General features: G+C 49.3%; 1 protein-coding gene across 1 annotated transcript in view; it reads left to right on the forward strand.

The window, feature by feature from the left end:
• Positions 1 to 13,903: 13,903 nt before the first annotated feature.
• The window catches only part of LOC149441023 (thialysine N-epsilon-acetyltransferase-like), a 16,721-nt gene continuing 4,380 nt past the window's right edge, over positions 13,904 to 26,244 (forward strand). Inside the window, exons 1-5 of the mRNA XM_089657861.1 lie at positions 13,904 to 14,107; positions 14,669 to 14,720; positions 17,330 to 17,416; positions 20,337 to 20,438; positions 23,043 to 23,083. Of these exons, the coding sequence (XP_089513987.1) occupies positions 13,994 to 14,107; positions 14,669 to 14,720; positions 17,330 to 17,416; positions 20,337 to 20,438; positions 23,043 to 23,083 (396 nt within the window). The 5' untranslated portion in view covers positions 13,904 to 13,993. The remainder of the gene's footprint in view (positions 14,108 to 14,668; positions 14,721 to 17,329; positions 17,417 to 20,336; positions 20,439 to 23,042; positions 23,084 to 26,244) is intronic.

A 26,244-nucleotide genomic window follows, 5' to 3' on the forward strand; every position in this document is an offset into this window, starting at 1 on the left:
ATCAATGTTTATAAACAATGTTACTTTGTATCTCTCCATTTCTGTCTCCTATTCGATCGATGGGAGTTTTTTGATAAAGTTTTGACATGTGAAGTATGTCCAATGTCCACAACGGGTTAAAAACATAGTAAATCCATGGCAGCAGTGCTCTTTATACAGTATACATTGCGGGTGGATGTGACTATGTGTCCACTACTTCAAGAATACACATACAATTCAGATCCTGGAACTGGTCTTGTATTGTATTGTAATATTGTAAACTATTTTAAATTGTTTTTAAAAATTAATAGATCTTTATCCTTCCTAATGTGATATCAGCCCTTTTCCTGGGAAAAACATGGAGACACCTGGAGTGAGGGCTCATCCGGAGCATGAAGATCAGAGGACTTCTGGAGGAGCGGATCTCCTGGCGTCACTTAGGTGGTCCTACAGAGGGACAGCCTGTAGTCAGAGGGGTTCTCTGATCTTCATACACTGAAAGGGTTTATCAACCCAGACATCTCTTCAGATTCTTCCATAGCCAAGGATTAATATCAAATACAGAAAGATAATGTGAAGAAGAAGTGTACTTTGCTCCAAGGAACGTGTTGGGTGAAAACCATCAGGTAGTATAGCAAGCACCAACCACATCACTGGTAATATTGTGGATGAAATGCATGATCTATACACAGTACCAACTAGTGCTTGAAATGGAGAAACACAGGTTGTTCATGTTATATGGGTTTCAAGGGTAGTAAAGTTCTATGTAGTTGTGGAGGACTCAGACCTGCAGGTAAAGATTGCAATGGGGTTGGGGGTGGGGGGGTCATATGAAAATACTGAACGTTCTGCCATAGCTCAGTAACTATTCTGGCTGTACACACAGAAATTTCCTGTAGATTTCATCCGTCAAGCAGTTTGGTGGTAACAATGATAAAATGAATCAAAGTAATCTCCCCCCTAAAATGTTTCTAGTGGGGCACCTTGGCAATTATTTTTACAAAGGAAACCTGGAGAAATGACAATTTGCTGCATGAATGTGAATTATATGGCGAACATTTCAGCCAGGTGGAGCCTGGAGCAGTGGGAGGATCACATAGAGGGGGGAGGATTTCCTATAAATACCATTTGGAGGGATTTTAGGGTCTGTCTACGCTTTCAGGGGCCCGCAGACTGTGTTTGAGGTACATCTGATATTACAGTATTTAAATCTCCAATAAATAGATTTTTAAAAAGGAAAAAGGTTCTGACATGAACATATGCCAAATATCCCAGACTTACAGTGAAATCATCCTGAATATATATATATATATATATATATATATATATATATATATACACATACATATACATACACACATACACACACACACACACTGCATTTTTAGATATATATACACACACTTGCCTGAGGAAACCCACACAGGCACAGGGAGAACATGCAAGCTCCAAGTCGGTGGTGCCATGGTTGGGATTCAAACCAGCTAGTACTGTCAGGCAGAGGAGCTAACCATTTAGCCACTGTACTGCCCAGCTCATTTGATGTTCCATTTTTTGTGTCTCATTCCAGGGTTTGATCTGTGATGACCACGTTTGCTCCTCCAGTACTTGGTGTCAGATGGCCCGGGAGATCTGGCGGAGGGGGAATAGGTCCACAGTCACCACCCCACAGACCATCATCCTGACCAATGCTCCCATGATGCCTCAGGGTCACGGTTACACTCCTCTCACTGAATACTAAGCAATATTCTGAGTTATAGTGACCCAAGTCAATCAGTGTTCATCTTCATTCAACTAAATAGTAATTGGTTGCTGGGCTGCTGCATTTTTCCCACTGAACTTTACACCACCCTATAGAACAGTCTCCATGGGAGTAATTTGCCACTAATCTGAATTCATTTTCAGCATTGATGGGACCTTCTGACCAGGAACACAGTCCAGCCTTCCCACAGCTCCTACTTCTACCGCTCTGACATGTTGAGGGAATCTTTAAATGGTACATGAAGCCAAGTTTTTCATTTTGGGTGGAGTGAGGGAAAAAAAAATCAAGACTCTTGTCAAGTTTTTATTGCTATCTGGAACTCCCTTCTAGAGATTTCCACTCACTTCCTGTCCTGCTGACAACAGTTTCACCAAACAGGAAGTGAGGGAAAATCTCCAACAGGGACACCCTCTATAACTTTACTAAAGAATAGGATTTTTATTCCTGTCTGTGTTGCTGCCGGAGAGTTCCTCTCCCTCCCTATCTGGCAAAATGTGGTCACCAAGACAGGAAGTGAGAGGAAACCAATAATGGAGCCCCAGATAGCAGTAAAACCCGAAGGGGGATCTAATCCTTCCCCACTCTGTCCAGAACTATGAAAAATGAGTTTTGTCTGGACATATGCTTTATGCATAGTTCACAATTGTCCTTCATTTGGAGGGATTGTCCCTCTATGGAACCAAGTCCCTCTGTTCCTGTCTCCTTCTCAGTTGTCCATCTTGTTGGTCTGAAGTGTAGACCTCTATAAAACATATTTACCTATCAAATAGATTATATTGGCAACAAATAATAATTATATACAGTATTTATACATACATACACACGCATGCACCAGTCCAGTAATCTCCTGACAACCAGTGGTTCCAGGTTATATACAGATTCTGTACAGAGCTCCCATAAGAACCAGTCCCAACCTTCCCACCAAACCACTAGCCGTGTCCCGGCACTCATTACACAATAGCAGTCCTAGTTCTCCAGCTGCACAGTCCTAACACTTGTCAGCCTCACAATACAAACTCTTCCCAGGATCACCAACCTCAACTCTAGCAGATCCCTCCTGTCTGCTCCCCAGACCATAGATCTCTGCCTGGGTGTCCCAGGTGATCCTAAACTGCTCAAAACCCGGAGTATACAGAGGATCAAAGGATGGAAAGGTGGAAGAAAGGAACCTGGGAGATGTAGAAATCCTGAACAGGACTGTTCCAGGCTCCCTGCCAGACCCGTTACTACAGAGCTCAGGACATCAGATGCATAATTTCTCTCCCTTGAGGGCTCATTCATACTAGAACATGATGTAGAAAACCAATGTTCCTTGCATGTTACCCGCACCATGCTCAAAATGCAGTGCAGTTGTGATCTGCAACAGGTGTCAATGTTAAAATAGCAACACCCCCAAGCACAGGTAACAAATGCAGTGTGTTTGCCTGTACCGGATCATGGTACCATGAGATCCAGTTGCAGTCCATTTTTTAAAGCAGTGCATGTACCACTTTTGGTGTGAACAGTGCAATACAGCCCATTCAAAATGAATGGACTCTAATTGCACCCCCATCCTCAAAAAGCCCTCCCTGGATCCCGCGGACCCCAACAACCTCAGACCCATCTCCCTGCTGCCACTCACCTCCAAGCTCCTTGAGCGCATAGTCTACGATTGCCTAAGCGCCCACCTTACTGACAATAACCTCCTTGACCCATTACAATCTGCCTTCCGTCCCCTACACTCCACTGAAACTGCCCTCCTCAAAATCACTAACGACCTACTAAATGCCAAAGCCAAGGGTGACTACTCTGTCCTCCTTCTCCTGGACCTCTCCGCGGCCTTCGACACAGTTGACCACCCCCTCCTCCTTAATAAACTACTCTCCCTTGGCATCAGAGATACCGCTCTCTCCTAATTCTCATCTTACCTATCCCGACGCTCCTTCAGCGTCACCTACAACGGTGCCACCTCCCCCTCCCTCCCCTTCTCTGTTGGGGTCCCCCAAGGCTCTGTCCTTGGACCCCTTCTCTTCTCCATCTACACCTCCTCCCTGGGCACACTCATACACTCCCACGGCTTCAACTATCACCTCTACGCTGACGACACCCAAATTTACCTCTCCACCCCTCTCCTCACCCCCACTATCTCCGTCCGCATCACTCACCTCCTAAACGACATCTCAGACTGGATGTCGCTACACTTCCTCAAGCACTTAACTTCTCCAAAACCAAGCTCTTCGTCTTTCCCCCTGCCCACACCCCCCCCCATCCTATCCATCATCACCAACAACACCACCATCAATCCCGCCCAGCAAGCCAAAGTCCTTGGCGTCATTCTTGACTCGAACCTCTCCTTCCAACCGCATGTCAAATCACTTACAAACACATGCAGGCTCCACCTCCGCAACATTGCCAAGATACGCTCCTTCCTCACCCCAGACACCACTAAGCTACTCGTACACTCCCTGATTATCTCACGCCTTGACTACTGCAACTCCCTCCTCACCGGCCTACCCAAGTGCAGGCTCTCCCCGCTCCAGACCATCCTGAACTCAGCGGCTAGACTCATCCACCTCACCACCCGCTCCACCTCTGCCACCCCCCTCTGCCTCTCCCTCCACTGGCTCCCAATTGCCCAACGCATCAAATTTAAACTTCCAACCCTGACCTACAAAGTCATTCACAACACTGCCCCTGACTACCTCACCAACCTAATCCCCAAGTACCACCCTACCCGTACCCTTCGCTCCTCACAGGACCTCCTTCTATCCTGCTCCCTGGTCTCCTCCTCCCATGCACGACTGCAAGACTTCTCCAGGTCCTCCCCCATCCTCTGGAACTCACTGCCCCAATCCATCAGACTGTCGACTTCCCTCCCCACATTCAGGCGCTCCCTCAAAACCCATCTCTTCAGGGAAGCCTACCCCACCCTCACCTAACGGCCATTCTCCCTCATTCCTCCCACCACATCATTCCCCTCAGCCACTTCATCCCCCTCAGCCACATCATTTCCCTCAGCCACTTCCTACTGTACCACTACCCCCTCCCTCCTAGATTGTAAGCTCGAAAGAGTAGGGCCCTCTTACCCCTCGTACGTTGTTAGTTATTGTTGTACTGTGCCATGTATTGTCCCCCCCTCTATTGTACAGTGCTGAGCAAACCCTTTGGCGCTATATAAACGCAATGTAATAATAATAATTGAACCACATGCACAGGGGTCACTGGAGTCATAGGAGTGTACAGGAGTCACTGGAGAAATAGAAGTGTACTGGGGTCACTGGAGACATAGGAGTGTACAGGGGTCACTGGAGACATAGGAGTGTACAGGAGTCACTGGAGAAATAGAAGTGTACTGGGGTCACTGGAGACATAGGAGTATACAGGGGTCACTGGAGACATAGAAGTGTACAGGAGTCACTGGAGAAATAGAAGTGTACTGGGGTCACTGGAGACATAGGAGTGTACAGGGGTCACTGGAGACATAGGAGTGTACAGGGGTCACTGGAGACATAGGAGTGGACAGGGGTCACTGGAGTCATAGGAGTATACAGGGGTCACTGGAGACATAGAAGAGTACAGGAGTCACTGGAGAAATAGAAGTGTACTGGGGTCACTGGAGACATAGGAGTGTACAGGGGTCACTGGAGACATAGGAGTGTACAGGGGTCACTGGAGACATAGCAGTATACAGGGGTCACTGGAGACATAGGAGTGTACAGTGGTCATTGGAGCCACAGGAGTCACTGGAAACATAGGAGTGGACAGGGGTCACTGGAGACACAGGAGTATACAGGGGTCACTGGAGACATAGGAGTGTACAGGGGTCACTGGAGACATAGGAGTGTACAGGGGTCACTGGAGACATAGGAGTGTACAGGGGTCACTGGAGACATAGAAGTGTACAGGGGTCACTGGAGACATAGGAGTGTACAGTGGTCATTGGAGCCACAGGAGTCACTGGAAACATAGGGGTGGACAGGGGTCACTGGAGACACAGGAGTATACAGGGGTCACTGGAGACATAGGAGTGTACAGTGGTCATTGGAGCCACAGGAGTCACTGGAAACATAGGAGTGTACGGGGGTCACTGGAGACATAGGAGCGTGCAGGGGTCACTGGAGACATAGGAGTGTACAGGGGTCACTGGAGACATAGGCGTGTACAGGGATCACCGACCGACCCAGACTGCACTTGAGTACTTCCGTTAGAATACCGCTTCCCCGTCTGAACACTGACAACAGACACCACAGCCGACCATACAAGACTAGATGATACCAGTCTTGAAGTAAACCAGGAAGTAGACTAGTTTATTGGAACACAGATACAAGATATATACACTCAGGGGACAATCCCCCCTCCCTGCATAATGACACAGGGTGGGGCAATCTACATTTAGTAACAAGAGACACACAGGTATTCAAACTTCACACCTGCAGACAGTCCCATCAGAAGGGAAGGCTGCTGGAGACACCCCACCGATTTTTCATTTTTTTTTTGTTAAAAAACTGTCCGGTTTTCTCCCCATCTATGGCCTGCATAACACAGCAGGAGACCCCAGATGGGTGGACTCCAAAGTTAGTCTGTTCTTCCAGTCCCCCAATGCCAGCACCCACACAGTACCCCAAACAAATGGTCCCACACAAAGCATTACTCACCCAGCCAACCTCTGCCTCTCTCATAGAACACACGCTGAGGAGAAGTACGGACTGGTCCTTCTCCCTGAAGTCCTCTCAGCCACTGGAAAGAAGACAGGGTGGCTGGGCCGGCTCCATCATGCTGTTGGGGATCTGGGCAGATTGCCCAGCATCCCTGGGGTATCCAGGTGGTGACTGTAGTCTCATCCACTTTGGTTAGTTAAGGGCAGAGTGAAATCACAAAGATGGTCAACCTGATTTCCATTCTCGAATAAAAGGGGTAGTTGTCCTCAGTGGGGGTGGGGCAGAGGTCATTGACTGTCCATGGCCAGCGCTTCAGCTGTATGGTTTTGAACATTCGTGAGCTCAGTCTGCTGCTGCAGAGAGTGGCCAATTGTTCCAGCTTCCTGATGCTGTGGAGACATTGTAGTTTCTAGGCAGAGGCCAGAGGCGCTCTGTCCTGTTGCTAGCACTTCTGCTGGGGACCCCACATCTGCTCCCGTTAACCGTGGGGGAGGGAGGCCGGCTTCCTCCACTTTGACTGACTGTGGGGGAGGAAGGATAACAACCTCCTCTCCCTTCTCCCCCTGGGCCTCTGAAACTACCTCAAATGTGGGGCAGAGGTCCTGGACCCTCTGTCCGGTTGTCAGCACTTCAGCTGGAGAAGTTTCTTTTACCTCCAAAGATGCTGCTGGCAGGAAATCCCATGTCCCTGTCAGTGGTGTAGGAGAAAGGCCGGCCGCCTCTTCTCTCAGGGAGACTGAAGCTGTTGGTGCTGGGTAGAGCTCAGCAATGTTTGGCCCTGTTGCCAACTCTTCTGCTGGAGGCTCACAAGGTTGTTTTTCCTCAGCAGAGAAGTCTATCAAATCCCCAGTCTCTGGAATGGCTAAACGTCCAGGGCACGGGCTGGTGGCCCTTGGGCCCAGTGCCAGCACTTTGGCAGGTGACTCATCACCCATAACATCCTCCAGTAAAAAATCCATTAGATCCATACATTCTGGGATCTGTAATTGGAGGGATGAGCAGACTTCTCCATATTCCATACCCTCATCCAGCTGTTGGGCAGACGCATTCCTCCATCCAAGCTCATCCCGTGCAGAAACAGGATCATCTAGGTAAGCCAGCACTTCCTGCATCCGCCATAAGACCTCCGTTTCCATTGCTGTGATTGGTATCTGTATCTCTCCTCTTCTGCTATCCGAACCTTGGACCCCGATGGAGGTTTGGATGAGTTCACAGCCAGGAAGCACAATCCCAGCGCTTGCCAAAAATGTAACAGAACCAACCCAGACTGTGCTTGAGTACTTCCGTTAGAATACCGCTTCCCCGTCCGAACACCGACAACAGACACCACAGCCGACCATACAAGACTAGACAACACCAGTCTTGAAGTAAACCAGGAAATAGACTATTTGAACACAGATACAAGATATATACACTCAGGGGACAATCCCCCCTCCCTGCATAATGACACAGGGTGGGGCAATCTACATTTAGTAACAAGAGACACACAGGTATTCAAACTTCACACCTGCAGACAGTCCCGTCAGGAGGGAGGGCTGGTGGAGACACCTCCCACTAAGATAATACACATAAACACATACATCCCATAATAGTTTGCTCCCAAGCAAGACACACAATAGAACAATGAAATGCAGCTACATAACATTAAACAATCAACAATCCCCCACCTTAATATTAGGACAGATCACCCTGTACCCCTAACAGGCACAGGGTGACTTACACATAAGATGGATATGGGGAGCTGAGACAGGGGTCTCCCCACCTCTCTAAAGTGAGCTGTGTTCCATGGGCCCCCAACCTAAAGTGACTCCAGTCACAGGAGTATAGAGGGGTCACTGGAGACATAGGAGTGTACAGGGATCACTGGAGACATAGAGTGTACAGGGGTCACTGGGGACATAGGAGTGTACAGGAGTCACTGGAGACAGAACTTGTAACGGAACCGACCCAGACTGTACTTGAGTACTTCCGTTAGAATACTGCTTCCCCGTCCGAACACCGACAACAGACACATTCCTCCATCCAAGCTCATCCCGTGCAGAAACAGGATCATCTAGGTAAGCCAGCAGTTGATGCATCCGCCATAAGACCTGGTTTCCATAGGTGCGGGTGGTATCTGTATCTCTCCTGTCCTGCTATCCAAACCTTGGATCCTGGTGGAGGTTTGGATGAGTTCACAGCCAGGAAGCACAATCCCACCACTTGCCACAAATGTAACGGAACCGCCCCAGACTGCACTTGAGTACTTCCGTTAGAATATCGCTTCCCCATCCGAACACTGACAACAGACACCACAGCTGACCATACTAGACTAGACGACAATGGTCTTGAAGTAAACCAGGAGGTAGACTACTTTATTTGAACACAGATACAAGATATATACACTCAGGGGACAATCCCCCCCCCTGCATAATGACACAGGGTGGGGCAATCTACATTTAGTAACAAGAGACACACAGGTATTCAAACTTCACACCTGCAGACAGTCCCATCAGGAGGAAGGGCTGCTGGAGACACCCCCCACTAAGCTAATACACATAAACACATACATCCCATAATAGTTTGCTCCCAAGCAAGATAACAATAGAACAATGGGATGCAGCCACATAACATTAAACAATCAACAACCCCCCACCCCCAATATTAGGACAGATCACCCTGTACCCCTAACAGGCACAGGGTGACTTACACATAATAGGGATATGGGGAGCGGAGACAGGGGTCTCCCCACCTCTCCAAAGTAAGCTGGATTCCATGGGCCTCCCACCCAAAGTGACTCCCATCACATATCTCCCCTTTTGGCATGGGTCTAACACAGCAGGAGACCCCAGACAGGTGGACTCCAAAGTTAGTCTGTACTTCCAATCCCTCAATGTCAGCACCCACACAGTACCCCAAACAAATTGTCCCACACAAAGCATTACTCACCCAGCCAACCTCTGCCTCTCTCATAGAACATACCCACCGCTGGGGAGAAGTACGGACTGGTCCTTCTCCCTGAAGTCCTCTCAGCCGCTGGAAAGAAAACAGGGTGGCAGGGGCGGCTCCATAATGCTGTTGGGGATCTGGGCCAACTGCCCAGCATCCCTGGGGTATCCAGGTGGTGACTGTAGTCTCATCCACTTTGGTTAGCTGAGGGCAGAGTGAAATCACAAAGATGGTCAACCTGATTTCCATTCTCGACAAAAAGAGATAGCTGTCCTCAGTGGGGGTGGGGCAGAGGTCATTGACTGTCCAGCGGCCAGCTCTTCAGCTGTATGGTTTTGAACATTCGTGAGCTCAGTCTGCTGCTGTGGAGAACAGCCAATTGTTCCAGCTTCCTGATGCTGTGGAGACATTGTAGTTGCTAGGCAGAGGCCAGTGGCGCTCTGTCCTGTTGCTAGCACTTCTGCTGGGGACCCCACATCTGCTCCCGTTAACCGTGGGGGAGGGAGGCCGGCTTCCTCCACTCTGGCTGACTGTGGGGGAGGGAGGACAACAACCTCCTCTCCCTTCTCCCCCTGGGCCTCTGAAACTACCTCAAGTGTGGGGCAGAGGTCCTGGACCCTCTGTCCGGTTGTCAGCGCTTCAGCTGGAGATGTTTCCCTTATCTCCAAAGATGCTGCTGGCAGGAAATCCCATGTCCCTGTCAGTGGTGTAGGAGAAAGGCCAGCAGCCTCTTCTCTCAGGGAGACTGAAGCTGTTGGTGCTGGGTAGAGCTCAGCAATGTTTGGCCCTGTTTCCAGCTCTTCTGCTTCCGCTTCCCCATCCGAACACTGACAACAGACACCACAGCCGACCATACTAGACTAGACGACACCAGTTTTGAAGTAAACCAGGAAGTAGACTACTTTATTTGAACACAGATACAAGATATATACACTCAGGGAACAATCCCCCCTCCCTGCATAATGACACAGGGCGGGGCAATCTACATTTAGTAACAAGAGACACACAGGTATTCAAACTTCACACCAGCAGACAGTCCCATCAGGAGGAAGGGCTGCTGGAGACACCCCCCACACATAAACACATACATCCCATAATAGTTTGCTCCCAAGCAAGACACACAATAAAACAATGGGATGCAGCTACATAACATTAAACAATCAACAATCCCCCACCTTAATATTAGGACAGATCACCCTGTACCCCTAACAGGCACAGGGTGACTTACACATAAGAGGGTATGGGGAGCTGAGACAGGGGTCTCCCCACCTCTCCAAAGTGAGCTGTGTTCCATGGGCCCCCCACCCAAAGTGAATCCCATCACAGGAGTGTACAGGGGTCACTGGAGACATAGGAGTATACAGGGGTCACCGGGGACATAGAAGCGTACAGGGGTCACCGGAGACATAGGAGCTACTGGAGACCCAAAAGCACATTGGGGTCGCTGGAGATATAATAGAATTTGTCCCCGCTCATTCTTTTCTGACAATAGCCATACTTAATGTATTCCTGTATATAGAGAAACTCTGAATTTATCTGAAAATCCTTCTGGGTCATTGACTGAGATTATTGAAGCCAGGGATCATTATGACATTCTGGGTCATTGACTGAGAGTGTTGAAGCCGGGGATCATTATGACATTCTGGGTCATTGACTGAGAGTATTGAAGCTGGGGTATCATTATGACATTCTGGGTCATTGACAGAGTATTGAAGTCAGGAGATCATTATGCCATTCAGGGTCATTGACTCAGAGTATTGAAGCTGAAGATCATTATGACATTTTGGGTCATTTACTGGGAGTACTGAAGCTGGGGGATCATTATGACATTCTGGGTCATTGACTGGGAGTACTGAAGCTGGGGGATCATTATGACATTCTGGGTCATTGACTGGGAGTATTGAAGCTGGGGGATCATTGACACTCTGGGTCATTGACTGGGAGTACTGAAGCTGGGGGATCATTATTACAGTCAGGCAGCAATGACAGCCCTGCAGTCATGACTTTGGCCGCAGTGTCCAGGATGGGAGCCTGGTCCTCATATTACTCAATGCTCCTCGACCTGCAGATCCTCATGAATGGGCCCCAAAGCTGGCCACACACACATTGCCATTGAAGAGAGGTTGTACTTTCAATTCCATTTTTGGTCGAAGTTTGAAAGCCACAAAATGGTGCCTTTGGTTGACCAGAAGGAGATGGGACTGGAAGAGCTCCAACCGAACCTCGCAGAAAAGTCTGATCGTTTTCCACAAAATTGGTGTGCAATTTGTTTTGCATGAGTTTAAAGTACAGGAAAGTCTTATGAGATCCAAACTCCCCTCTACTACAGCGTCCATCACAGGAACATAAATCGCAGGAAACTGCAGATAGATTGCCTGCGTGTCCAATGGTCATCCATGTCACCCCATCAAAGTGATCCCTTTAGAAAGTAAAGATAAATAAAAAGAGTTGTGTTTGTAAATAATAATTCAATGTTGTTGAGGCGGGGCCTCTGGTTAAGTACTCTCCCGGGAGGGATCACGCACACCACTTCTTGTTACTTTGGGCTTTTGCGGTGCAATTGGGAATTGGAGTGGAGACCATACATATAGGTCATGGCACTGAGGAGGATCTCTGGGAGTGGTGGTGGAGAGAGGGTCATTCACACTGCACTTGGCCAGGAGTCTCAGATAGTTCTGGGAAGAGTCGTTCACAGAACCTGTCATTTGACAGTATTGCAGTGACGGGAACAGACGTGTGTCAGCGGGTTTTTGTCTTTTGGTGTTTCGGTGGGCGATTGTGGAGAAATAGGATCAACGCTCCATACACTATGGACATGCAAATCACTCAAATCCTTCTAGAATAGCGTCTACCAATCACTGTTTTATTGTCGTGATCCAGCACCACATAACCATTTACTGCATTTTCCTGGCCTTCTTCCTAAGTCACAAATACGTTTTTTTATATGTTGATGTGACCCACAGAGTGCCCTATCAGAGGGAAGTATTTTCATATCTCTGCAACTAATATTTTAGCTTTTATGAGAGATGAAACATTTCCTTTGATGTATGTATATTCTTTTACAGCTCCCAATGTCAGCTAGACAACCTGTCTACAGCCGTTTCCTTCCAACTGGTTTCCCCAGAAGGTGACAAAATCTTATTAGCCCCCAGGTGCCACTTCCAGAGGAAGCTAGGCTTTTCAGTTGCTAATTGATGAGCTAATTGATGACCATCTGTCTCTGAGTGACTGAATATTTCTTTAATGACAAGGACTGAACTAAATTTACATTGTCATATTCTCTACAGGTCACATCTTATCTACTCAAATCTGTACATTCATGTCATATTTATTCACAGTGATGATGGATGTACAATATGGCACCTCAAAAATTGCATCTGTCCTTATTTATATTCTCATTGGCAGGTGATATCTGAGGTCCTCTTCATGTTAAAGGGGGTTTCCAGGTTCCGATTAGCTCCCTGTTAGCAGACCCCCACAACCACAAAGCCAGGGTTGTGGGAAGAGGCCCTCTTAATTAAAATAGAGACAAAGGTACTCTCCATATTGAGGGTATGTGGCCTGGCATGGTTCAGAGGGGCACATGCTCCCCTCTCCTTTTTCCAGGCTGTAAGGTAACATGCTCAAATAAAATTCTGGTGATTTTTGTAGGGAACCCCATGAACATCTAGGGTAGGGGTTTGGTGTGGATTTTTGCTGGGAACCCCATGAACATCTAGGGTAGGGGTCTGGTGTGGATTTTTGCAAGGAACTCCATGAACATCTAGGGTAGGGGTCTGGTGTGGATTTTTGCAAGGAACTCCATGAACATCTAGGGTAAGGGTCTGGTGTGGGATTTGCGGGAAACCCTATGAACATCTAGGGTAGGGGTTTGGTGTGCGTTTTTGCAGGGAACCCCATGAACATTTAGGGTAGGGGTCTGGTGTGGGATGTGCGGGGAACCCCATGAATATCTAGGGTAAGATTCTGGTGTGGATTTTTGCGGGGAACCCCATGAATATCTAGGGTAAGGGTCTGATGTGGATTTTTGCGGGGAACCCCATGAACATTTAGGGTAAGGGTCTGATGTGTATTTTTGCGGGGAGCCCCATGAACATCTAGGGTAAGGGTCTGGTGTGGATTTTTGCAGGGAACCCCATGAACATCTAGGGTAAGGGTCTGATGTGGATTTTTGCGGGGAGCCCCATGAACATCTAGGGTAAGGGTCTGATGTGGATTTTTGCGGGGAGCCCCATGAACATCTAGGGTAAGGGTCTGGTGTGGATTTTTGCAGGGAACCCCATGAACATCTAGGGTAAGGGTCTGATGTGGATTTTTGCGGGGAACCCCATGAATATCTAGGGTAAGGGTCTGATGTGGATTTTTGCGGGGAGCCCCATGAACATCTAGGGTAAGGGTCTGGTAGAGATGAAAGGAATCTGCAGCCACTATGTTACTCTTGTGGGTTTTTCAGCAGTAAATTGCCAACAAGAGGTTAAATTCTTCACCAGGGGGAGGGGCTGAGATCAGATCCCTGGATACACTCTTTCCTCTTCCACAATGCTATCTATGATGTGATCTCAGATCAGGTGACTGCCGACAAGGGGTTAAATCTCCACCAGGTCATCAGACCCAGGAATGTGACAGGAGGAGTGAGACTCTCCTGCAGTCTGGGTGGACTCTGACCAGATAAGGTGCTGAGGCTTGCATGTCAGAGGAGAGGGGTCACAGAGTGTGCCTGTATGTGAGCGACACCATGGCCGGATACAGGGTGCGAGCGGCGGAGCCGGGGGACTGCGAGGAGATATTACGGATGATAAAGGTGAAATGATGGTAGCAGGTGACCCCCCCCCCCCCAACAGTCTCCCCCCCCCCCCCTCACAGCACTGTAAGGTGTTGACATTCACGTCTATCTCTCATGGACTCTGTACTGGGTTCTGGGATCTGTACACCCACTGTGCCCATTATGAGGGGTTCCCACCATCCCTGTGCTAAGTTCCCAGGTCTGTACACCTGCTGTGCCCATGATGAGGGGTTCCCACCATCCCTGTGATGGGACTCTCCCTTCTCCAGAAGACCCTGTGCCTAGGCTCAGCCTATCTCTCTTTCACAAGCCTGAGTCTGGACTTGAACAGTTCCACTTCTCCTGTCCCGGACGCCGGGTGTCATTCTCGGTATCTGTCCCCATTCTGTATGTATGGACTCTGCACAGTTCCACTTCTCCTGTCCCGGACGCCGGGTGTCATTCTCAGTATCTGTCCCTATTCTGTATGTATGGACTCTGCACAGTCCCACTTCTGTCCCGGATGCCGGGTGTCATTCTCAGTAGTAGTGATCAGTGTATCCAGTAGGGGGTGCTGTACTGAGTGTCTGTGTTTTGCAGGAATTGGCAGAATATCAGAAGATGTCGGATGAGATGATGAATACGGCAGAAGGTAGGCGGGGCTGCTGTCTCAGTATTGGTGACGCCCAGTTTAGGGTACATGGAGAGGGAGGAACATTTTTTTTTTCTCCTAAATATAACTTTGGGGGGAAGGGGGGGGGGTTCTGCAGATATTTGGAATAATCAGTGATCCAATGAGCTGTAATCAGTTTAACATTTTTGGGAGAATTGGGAGGAGGGGGTTGGGTCATGTTTATCCTGGATATGACTTTGCATCCAGGAAATAAGTGCTGTAGTGTACATTTTTACTTGTACCACCCGATCTCTGTACCTTCTACCTGTACCACCCACTCCCTGTACCTTCTGCCCCATGTACCGTCCTATCCCTGTACCTTCTGCACCATGTACCACCCAATCTCTGTACCTTCTACCTTTGTCACCCACTCCCTTTACCTTCTGCCCCCTGTACCACCATATTGCCTGTACCTTCTGCCCCATGTACTGCCCTGTCCTTGTACCTTCTGCCCCATGCAACGCCCTATTGCCTGTACCTTCTGCCCCATGCACCACCATATTGCTTGTTCCTTTTGCCCCATGTACCGCCCTGTCCCTGTACCTTCTTCCCCATGTACCGCCCTGTCCCTGTACCTTCTGCCCCATGCACCGTCCTATTGCCTGTACCTTCTGCCCCATGTACCGCCATATTGCCTGTACTTTCTGCCCCATGTTCCGCCCTGTCCCTGTGCCTACTGCCCTATCCCTGTTCCTTTTCCTTGTACCACCCTATCCTAATGCCTTCTGCTCCCTGTACCACCCTATCCCTGTATTGTCCTATCCCTGTACCTTCTGCCCTATGTACCACCCTATCCTTGTACCTTCTGCCTCATGTATTTCCCTATTGCCTGTACCTTCTACCTCATGTACCTCCCTGAGCCTTATGCCCCATGTACCGCCCTGTGTACCTTCTGCCTCATTTACCACCCTATTGCCTCTACCTTCTGCCTCATGTACCGCCCTGTCCCTGTTCCTTTTCCTTGTACCACCCTATCCCAGTACTTTCTGCCCCCTGTACCACCCTATCCCTGTACTTCCCTATCCCTGTACCTTCTGCCCCCTGTACCACCTGTCGTGGAATGTCAGTCAGACCACACTCTTATGGTGAACAAAGTAAATGTTTCCTCACATCATACACGTGCATGGGCCTGTACAGGGGAGGGCTGGCCAACAGTTGCTCTTCTACAATGGTTATGTATACTGTGTAGGAGACACACACATGGTTGGCCATCATTGTTAGATGTTAGCAGCTCATCACCGGATCCAGTTTGGAATAAATGACCAAGTATGGCACGGCACATTATAACCGAACAACAAACAAGGTGCAGGGCGACCTTTGCCATACTTTCCCACATGGTCAGAAAATATTCCTAGCTTGCTTGTTTTGGCTACTTAAAAAGGTCCCAGGATTCGGGTTTGACCCAGAATGTTTATAGCAGCAGTTACGTAGTATTTATGTATGTATTTGATAGATGAGGCCTACTTCCTTGTCACCCCCTATCCCTATATGTGACCCCAATGGTGGATTGTATACATGAGCACCACTCCTGCAGAGGCGGCTCTAAGCTTTGTGAGGCCTACTTCCTTGTTACCCCCTATCCCTATATGTGACCCCAATGGTGGATTGTATACATGAGCACCACTCCTGCAGAGGCGGCTCTAGGCTTTGTGAGGCCTTGCCCCCAGGCCTTTGTGAACCTTGTAGGTTCAGCACTGATAATCCTGTCCTGTGGAGAGCCCCTCCTTGTTAGGCCCAGCACTGATATCACTGTCCTGTGGAGCGCCCCTCCTTGTTAGGCCCAGCACTGATATCACTGTCCTGTGGATGGGAAGGGTGACGAGTATGAATGCAATGTCACTCCTCATTGGCTGGCAGGTGGAGCTGCAGAAGGGTTACACCCAAGCTTAGTGACGGGGCTCTTAATGCGGCCCGAGCACAGCAGTGTTCAGGTCCCTGGCCCCCAAAGCTGGGGTAATGTTAGACTGGTGTTTCTCAATCCGTTTACCTTCGAGGAACCCCTGGCAAAAATTTCTCGGGTAATCCCTGAAATAATGTTCACATCTGCAGCTCACAGAACATCGGTGGGATCAGCAAGATGTTGAGAATAAAAGAATACATCTGAATACGTACCGATTTCATGTGACATGTGTGCTTTCTTCTGCAGAGATGCTCCATTCTGGGTCCAACCTGAGATACACAATGTGTGTGTGTGTTGGGGGGGGGGGGGGGGGCAGCAGGAAGGGGTACAGGAGCTCAGGAGGGCACACTACATCAGAGGGAAGCAGGGCCCATTACACAAGAAAAGGGCACATTATGGGAAGGGGGCAGGGCTCATTACGCGGGGGCAGGGCCCATTACGAGGTAGAAGCAGCACAGCCTCTTTACTGGAAGCAGAGAGGCCCAGTCCACCCTTGTACTGTGATAGGTAGATTAGGAGGCCGCAGGGCCCCTGTGAGCGCAAAGCCTTAGGCGTCCGCCTCATTAAAGAGCCACCTCTGCACTCCCCTGTACTTTCTGTTCAGGCTAAATAGTCGCTGGCATCCATATTTACCAATCTCTGTTTGTTTGGGGTTTTTGTGTTTTGTTTTTTTTTTTTCTTTCCACAGGGCTGCGTCGTGACGGCTTCGAGGAGCCCTCCCCTCTATTCCGCTGCCTGGTGGTCGAGGAAGAAGATGAGCAGAAAAGAGCAGAAGGTATCAGGAGGGGTAAATCTCCCCAATGTGGGAGGGGCAGAGACACCAACTACCGCAGGGAAATCTCCCCATTGTGGGAGGAGCTCTGTGTTGGCATTATTATTACCACCATGAAAATCTGGGGAAGTACAATATACACTTGTGTCCAGCAGAGGGCAGCTATCCCATCATTTCTCTGTCCAGAAGAAGAATTCCCATAACTGATACAAAGTTGCATTCATATAAACATATTGAAGGAAGAACATCAATGAATCCAAAGGAAATCCAACCAGAGAGCAACTTTGTATCGGCTATGAGAAATGCAGCATTAGGGGGCATTATCAGTCTATTATTTCACTCTAATACAAGCAGCACAATATAGATTTGTAATTAATGCAAGAATGAACCTGTATCACCTCTGTTCTTCATCCCATAGCTCCTCCCCTCACCTCTGTTCTTCATCCCATAGCTCCTCCCCTCACCTCTGTTCTCCATCCCATAGCTCCTCCCCTCCCCTCACCTCTGTTCTCCATACCATAGCCCCTCCCCTCACCTCTGTTCTCCATACCATAGCCCCTCCCCTCACCTCTGTTCTCCATACCATAGCCCCTCCCCTCACCTCTGTTCTTCCCATAGCTCCTCCCCTCACCTCTGTTCTTCCCATAGCTCCTCCCCTCACCTCTGTTCTTCCCATAGCTCCTCCCCTCACCTCTGTCCTTCCCATAGCTCCTCCCCTCACCTCTGTTCTCCATCTCATTGCCCCTCACCTCACCTCTGTTCTCCATCTCATTGCCCCTCACCTCGCCTCACCTCTGTTCTCCATCCCATAGCCCAGCACCTCGCCTCTGTTCTCCATCCCATAGCCCAGCGTCTCGCCTCTGTTCTCCATCCCATAGCCCCACGTCTCACCTCTGTTCTCCATCCCATAGCCCCACGTCTCACCTCTGTTCTCCATCCCATAGCCCCACGTCTCACCTCTGTTCTCCATCCCATAGCCCCACGTCTCACCTCTGTTCTCCATCCCATAGCCCCACGTCTCACCTCTGTTCTCCATCCCATAGCCCCACGTCTCGCCTCTGTTCTCCATCCCATAGCCCAGCACCTCGCCTCTGTTCTCCGTCCCATAGCCCCGCATCTCGCCTCTGTTCTCCGTCCCATAGCCCCGCATCTCCCCCCCCCCCCACAACCACCAGCCAGGGTTGTGGGGAAAAGGCACTTGTCCTCATTGGCATGGGGACTCCGTCCCTATGCCAAGGACATATGGCCTGGTAAGGCCCCGGGTAGTGGGGGACCTCGTTTGTTTCCCCCCTACCCATCCCTGGCCTGCTCGGATCAAGGGCCTGGTATGGCTCTTAGGGGGAACCCCCCCCCACACTTTTTTTTAAAATATTTTTTTTCCTAACCTTCCTATGAGACCTAGAGAGGTGTTTTTTTTTTTTTTAAATGTTAGTCCTGCTGCAGCAGGTTCTATATGTTGTACAGATGTACAACTTTGCAAGTAATTTAATAGGACCCCCCCCCCCCCCAGGCATTATAGTTAAAGGAATTTTTCAAATTAATTGTTTTTTTTCTTTTTTTTACTTTAACCCCTTGATACCGACGTCACACAACTATGCGGACTCACGGAACCGGGCTTTTTTCTGTGAGGCTACATATTTGCATACCTGTCTTTGTGCTGGGAGAGCACCACACGGCACGCTCCCAGCACAAAGACCGCAGTGTCACTGAGAGCCCCGGGTCCCGTTCTAATGATCTGGACCTGAGACTCCCTATTCTGGGTCACATGATCGCTGTGATAGCCTCTGATTCTCTATCACAGTGATCAGTCACTGTACAGACTGGACCCCTTGTTTTTTTTTTTTTTTTTTTCTCTCTATGAATGGTGAAGAGAGATACATTAGATCTCTCTAACTCCTGGCAAAGAGAGAAAAAAAAAAGTTTGTAAAAAAAAAAAAGATAAATAAATATTTAAAAAAATACCTAGATCAAGGTTTGATCTAGTTCAGTGCCAGGGTTATTGTTTGGGTCAGGGTCAAAGGTCAGGACTAAAAAAAAAATTGTGTCAGCGTGTTTTAGGTAAAAAAACAAAATGAGAACTATTGCTTCTGGGCTGTACTCCGGGTACAAACAACAAATATCATGCACATCTATGGTATCACTGCGATCGTCAAGAGCTAGAAAATGTATTTTGGGTTGTTTTTTGGTGGTAGGTTATGGTAGTAACAAGAAGCACACAGCTAAATAAAAGATATTATTTTTATTTTTGTTTTACTATTTTGGGCCAGTTTTCCTTTTTGATAAAAAAAAATCAGGAGATATCCATTACCATTTTACCACCAATTGAAATCCTAATTTGTCCTGAAAAAAAACGCAGTATAATTCATCTGGGTGTACGAAGTGGTTGTGGTGATATGGACGGTTTTACTAACACATATCAAATTCCAAAATTGTGCTTAGGCATTTAGATTTGTTTTACCCTTTAGGCGTGAAGAGGTTAAGCAATGAAAAAGGGTACTTTTTGGAGAAAAAAAATGTCATTGATTCATGTCCCTCAGGACAGTACCTGAGTCGCCATACCACTTTTTATGGCCAATACCTTGCATATAAGCCTTCACAATGGGCACGTTTTGAATTTATAAGTTTGAGTCCCATAGACTTGCATTGAGTTTGATGTTTTGAGGTAAAACTTTCTTTAGGTTGTAATGTTCTACAGGGAACGGAACAGGGGGGTGTTCATACCACCAATAATGGACACAAAGTCTCTTCTACCAAAGATAAAAAAAAGTAGTTTTAATAATATGTATTATTATTTTTTACAAAGCCTTTTTTGCCAAAAATACTCAGCCTGTCAATTTCTGTCTTCCTTTTTTTTTTCTTTTCTCCAATTCACAGGCTACGAACTCTAGACTGGTTCATTCCTATCCTATTCTTATGTTTTCAGGGCCGCGGCTGGTGGGTTACACCCTATCCCACTACGTCTACACTGCATTTAGGGGGCGATCACTGTACCTGGGGAACATCTATGTCATGCCGCAGTACAGAGGTGGAGTATACCGTATCTACGATGGGGAGAGGAGAACCAACCAGATCACATGATCACTCGCCCAGATATACGTCCCACAGTCACCACAATATATGATGTCCTAGTGTAATGTAAAAATAGTAGATGGACTGGTCCCATAAGTTCAATATTTTCCTCCTCTGGGACATTTCTGTACATTAGAGGTTTGAAGGAATACTTAAAAGTGTTTTTATATTGGAACCTCTGAGGTTTATTTGTCATAGAATGGTTGGTTGAGATTCACCCTCTGTTTGCCTGGGGACCACATCCTCTGGGACATAAAGTGATGGTTAGGAAATCCTTTTTTTTTTTTTTTTTTTTTTCTCTTTGAGTTGTCACCAGTACAGGGGCAGGAAGGGGGTAAAAGTACATGGTAGGCAAGGATTTCTTTCTTCTCTCTCCCCCCCCTCTCCCCCCCTCTCTCTCTCTCTCTTTCCCCCTCTCTCTCTCTCTCTCCCCCCCCTCTCTCTCCCCTCTCTCTCTCCCCCTCTCTCTCTCCCCCTCTCTCTCTCTCCCCCCTCTCTCTCTCCCCCTCTCTCTCTCTCTTCCCCCCCTCTCTCTCTCCCCCCCTCTCTCTCTCTCCTTCCCCCCCCTCTCTCTCTCTTCCCCCCCCCCCTCTCTCTCTCTCCCCCCCCCTCTCTCTCTTCCCCCCCCTCTCTCTCTCTTCCCCCCCTCTCTCTCTCTTCCCCCCCTCTCTCTCTCTTCCCCCCTCTCTCTCTCTTCCCCCCTCTCTCTCTCTCCCCCCTCTCTCTCTCTCCCCCCTCTCTCTCTCTTCCCCCCCCTCTCTCTCTTTCCCCCTCTCTCTTCCCCCCCTCTCTCTCTCTCTTCCCCCCCTCTCTCTCCCCCCTCTCTCTCTCCCCCTCTCTCTCCCCCCCCCTCTCTCTCTTCCCCCTCTCTCTCTCTCTTCCCCCCCCTCTCTCTCTCCCCCCCCTCTCTCTCTTCCCCCCCCCTCTCTCTCTCTTCCCCCCCCTCTCTCTCTCTTCCCCCCCCCCTCTCTCTCTTCCCCCCCCCCTCTCTCTCTCTTCCCCCCCCCTCTCTCTCTTCCCCCCCCTCTCTCTCTCTTCCCCCCTCTCTCTCTCTTCCCCCCTCTCTCTCTCTTCCCCCCTCTCTCTCTCTTCCCCCCTCTCTCTCTCTTCCCCCCTCTCTCTCTCTTCCCCCCCCTCTCTCTCTTTCCCCCTCTCTCTTCCCCCCCTCTCTCTCTCTCTTCCCCCCCTCTCTCTCTCTCTTCCCCCCCCTCTCTCTCTCTTCCCCCCCTCTCTCTTCCCCCCCTCTCTCTTCCCCCCCCCTCTCTCTTCCCCCCCCCCCTCTCTCTTCCCCCCCCCCTCTCTCTTCCCCCCCCCTCTCTCTTCCCCCCCCCCTCTCTCTTCCCCCCCCTCTCTCTTCCCCCCCCCCTCTCTCTTCCCCCCCCCTCTCTCTTCCCCCCCCTCTCTCTTCCCCCCCTCTCTCTCTTCCCCCCCTCTCTCTCTTCCCCCCCTCTCTCTCCCCCCCCTCTCTCTCTCTCTCCCCCCCCTCTCTCTCTCTCCCCCCCCCTCTCTCTCTCTCCCCCCCCTCTCTCTCTCTCCCCCCCCTCTCTCTCTCTCCCCCCCCTCTCTCTCCCCCCCCCTCTCTCTCTCCCCCCCCTCTCTCTCTCCCTCTCTCTCGATCTCTCTTGATCTCTCCTCTCCCTCTCTCTCTCTCTCTCTCTCTCTCTCTCTCTCTCCCCCTCTCGATTCCCCCCTCCCTCTCGACCCCCCTCTCTCTCTCTCTCTTCCTCTCAATCTCTCTCTCGATCTCTCTCGATTTTCCCCCACCCCCTCTCCCCCCCCCCCTCTCTCTCTCTCGGTTTCTCTCTCGGTTTCTCTCTCAGCCCCCCCCTCTCTCTTTCTTGCCCCCCCTCTCTCTTTCTTGCCCCCCCTCTCTCTTTCTTGCCCCCCCCTCTCTCTCGCTCTCTCTCTTTCTTGTTTTTCCCTTCTCTCTTTCTTTCTTTCTCATTTTTTTTGTTTTTCCCTTCCTTTTTTTTTTTTTTTTTTTTTTTTATATATCTCCAGTATTGGATTTACCCTCTTAGTGATGATTCAAGGGTGGGGGAGGGGCCCAGTATTCACAATGCTGATGCCTATGCTCCCAATGGTGAAACAGAAGGTCTAAAGTTCCATTTGAAAAACACTCCATTTTACTTGTTTCCTTTTTTTGCTGCCTGACTCTGTGACGCATGAACAAACACTTCTGTCCCTCCGCCCCATCAGCTGGAGTCAAATTGGCTGTCTCCTTTTATGGGCATCTCCTAGTAATCATTGCAAGCCAATTAATGATCTGTTCCTGAAAATCCGCCATTGTTTTAGCAGGGATGCTGAATGCACTGTCTGGTATCTGGATAACCACTAGTGGAAGTCAGGACGGACCTGGATAGGAAATGGTCATGGGATTACAGAGATGCTGTGTGAATCGATATTACATTAATTTCAAGATTACACCATGGGCCCCTCTTCTCCCCGGGCCCTGTGTGCAGCACTGATAGTGGTATCATTATAGCTGCCTTCCTCTCCTATAGATAAATATGAGCATGGTGCGTCTCCTCCCTATACTGACCCTTCTTGTCTCCGGCAGGTAAAGGCATCGGCTCCAAGCTGACGATGGCTACAGCAGAGGTGAGTACACGCCGTCTATACATCAGGATTCATACACACTCTGTAATATATATTGTTCCAATATATACATACACACACAATATATTGCCAAAGGTATCAGGCCACCTGCCTTTCCACGCACATGATCTTTAATGGCCTCACAGTCTTAGTCCGTAGGGTTCAATATTGAGTTGGCCCCGCCCTTTGCAGCTCTTTGCTGGCCGTCCACAAGGTTTAGGAGGGTGTCTATGGGAAGGTTGGACCATTCTTCCAGAAGCACATTTGTCAGGTCAGGCACTGATGTCGGGGGAGGAGGCCTGGCTCGCAGTTTCCTCTCTAATTCATCTCAAAGGTGTTCTATGGGGTGAGGTCAGGACTCTGTGCAGGACAGTCAAGTTCCTCCACCCCAAAACTGGCTCCTCCATGTCTTTATGGACCTTGCTTTGTGCACTGGTGGGCAGTCATGTTGGAACAGGAAGGGGCCATCCCCAAACTCTTCCCACAAAGTTGTGAACATGAAATTGTCAAAAATGTTATCTTAAGAGTTCCCTTCACTGGAACTAGGGGGCCAATCCCACCACTGAAAAACAACCCCACACCATAATCCCCCCTCCACCAAAACTTTAAACTTGGCACAATGCAGTCAGGCAAGTATCGTTCTCCTGGCAACCGCCAAATCCAGTCCATCGGATTGCCAGACAGAGAAGCGTGTTTGGTCATTCCCAGAAAACATGTCTCCACTGCTCTAGAGTCCAGTGGCGGTGTGCTTTACACCACAGCATCCAACGCTTTGCATTGCATCCCAACTCCTCCACCTAACCTCTTCTTTTACACTTGCACAGTGCATACAGTCCACCACCCACTCCGATGGGAACACCCTGGACCTTGTTTTCTGTCATCTCTGCACCCCCACAACCTCACTAACACCCCTTTTTCCCTTCTCTGACCACAACCTCATCACCTTCTCTGTCTCCTCGTCCTCTTACACCTACCCCTCCAAACGTCAAACCATCACAAGCTGAAACCTCTGCAACCTGAACCCTGCCCCCTTCCACTCTGCAGCTGACCAACTTTATGACAGTATCCTTCCCCTGTCCTGCCCTGACCTGGCCACCACTGTCTATAACAACTCGCTGCCAGCCGCTCTTGACTCCTTAGTACCCTAACCACACAAAACATTAGACCCCGACCACTTCAACCCTGGCATAATGACCATACCAAAAATCTCAAGCAACGCAGTTGTGCGCTAGAGCGACTATGGTGCAAAACCAGATCCCAGCAAGCGTTCACTCGATATAAATCTGCCTTCCTCACCTATACCTCCTCCCTCCACGCTGCCAAGCAAGCCTACTTTGTAACCTTCATCAATACTCTCTCCTCCAGTCTTTGCTGGCTCTTCTCCACTTTCAACTCTCTGCTGTCTCTGCCCCCACCTCCACCCAGTACCTCACTCACCGCCCACGAGATTGCTAACCACTTCCAAAGCAAGATCGACGCAATTCGCAGGGACATCACCACTGCTCAGACTTCTGCCTCACCTAGCATCCCTCACACAAAAACCCCCTCAACATTCCTCTAATTCAACCTCACCACTGTCCAGACCTACACCCCGCCCAACATTCCTCACGCTAAAACCCCCTCAACATTCCACTCCGTGGACCCTGCTGCCACTGAAGAGGTCACTAAGGTCTTCTCTGAAGCTCGCCTTACCACTTGCCCCCTTGACCCTGTCCTCACACAACTCCTACGATCACCCTCCTCCTCCATCCTATGCTCCTTTACTCACATCTTTAATCTCTCCCTCTCTACTGGCACATTCCCCTCCCTTCTGAAGCACGTGCACATCACTCCCACACTTAAAAAAAAACCCTCCCTGGATTCCGCTGACCTAAACAACCTTAGACCCATCTTCCTACTGCCATTTAGCTCCCACCTCACCGCCAACAACCTCCTTGATCCCCTACAATCTGGCTTCCCTTCCTTACACTCCACCGAAACCGCCCTACTCAAACTCACCAGACCTGCTAACCGCCAAGGCCAATGGCCACTACTCCTCGACCTCTCTACGGCTTTTGACACGGTTGACCACCCCCTCCTAGAAAAAAAAACAAAAAAAACTATACTCTTTTGGCCTCAGAGACTCCGCTTTCTCCTGGCTCTCTTCCTATCTATCACAATGTTCCTTCAGTGTTACCTATAATGCTGCCACCTCCCCCTCACTCCCCCTCTCTGTTTGCGTCCCCCAAGGTTCTGTCCTCGGGCCCCTTCTCTTCTCCATCTACACCTCCTCCCTTGATCAACTGATACACTCCCACGGCTTCAACTACCATCTCTATTCCAATGACACTCAAATCTATCTCTCTACCCCTCACCTCACCCCTTCAGTCTCCACCTGAATCACTAGCCTTCTGAACGACATATCAGACTGGATGTCACTCCACTTCCACAAATTAAACCTTGCCAAAACCGTGCTCCTAGTTTTCTCCCCAGCCCACGCCCCCCCTGACCTCTCCATCACGACCAACAACACCACCATCAGCCCCACCCTGCAAACCAGAGTACTTAGTGTCATTCTAGACTGCAATCTGTCTTTCCAGCCCCAGATCCAATCGCTGACAAATTGATGCAGACTTCACCTCCGCAACATCTCCAAAATACGCCCATTCCTAACTCTAGAAACTACAAAGCAACTCATTCACTCCCTTATTATATCACGACATGAGTACTGTAACTCCCTCCTCACCGGCCTACCTCAACACAGGTTATCCCCGCTTCAGTCTATCCTGAATTCTGCGGCCAGACTCATCCATCTTACTAACCACTCTGTATCTGCCACCCCCTCTGCTAATCCTTCTACTGGCTTCCGATTGCCCAACGCATAAAATTCAAATTATTAACATTGACGTACAAAGCTATTCATAAAACTGCCCAAAACTACATCACCGTCCTAATATCCATCTACCACCCAAAACTCACTCTCCGCCCCTCACCAGACCTCCTACTCTCTAGTTCAATGGTCTCCTCCTCCCATGTCTGTCTCCAGGACTTCTCCAGGGCTTCCCCCATCCTCTGGAACTCACTAACCAAGGAGCAGGGCCCTCGAACCCCTCATGTATTGTATTGTTACTGTACTGTCTCCCATTATAATGTACAGCGCTGAGCAAACTGTTGGCGCCATATAA

Source organism: Staurois parvus, unplaced genomic scaffold (genome assembly GCF_062004578.1).
Source record: "Staurois parvus isolate SC_StPar_1 unplaced genomic scaffold, SC_StPar_1.0 ptg001036l, whole genome shotgun sequence".
NCBI lineage: Eukaryota > Metazoa > Chordata > Amphibia > Anura > Ranidae > Staurois > Staurois parvus.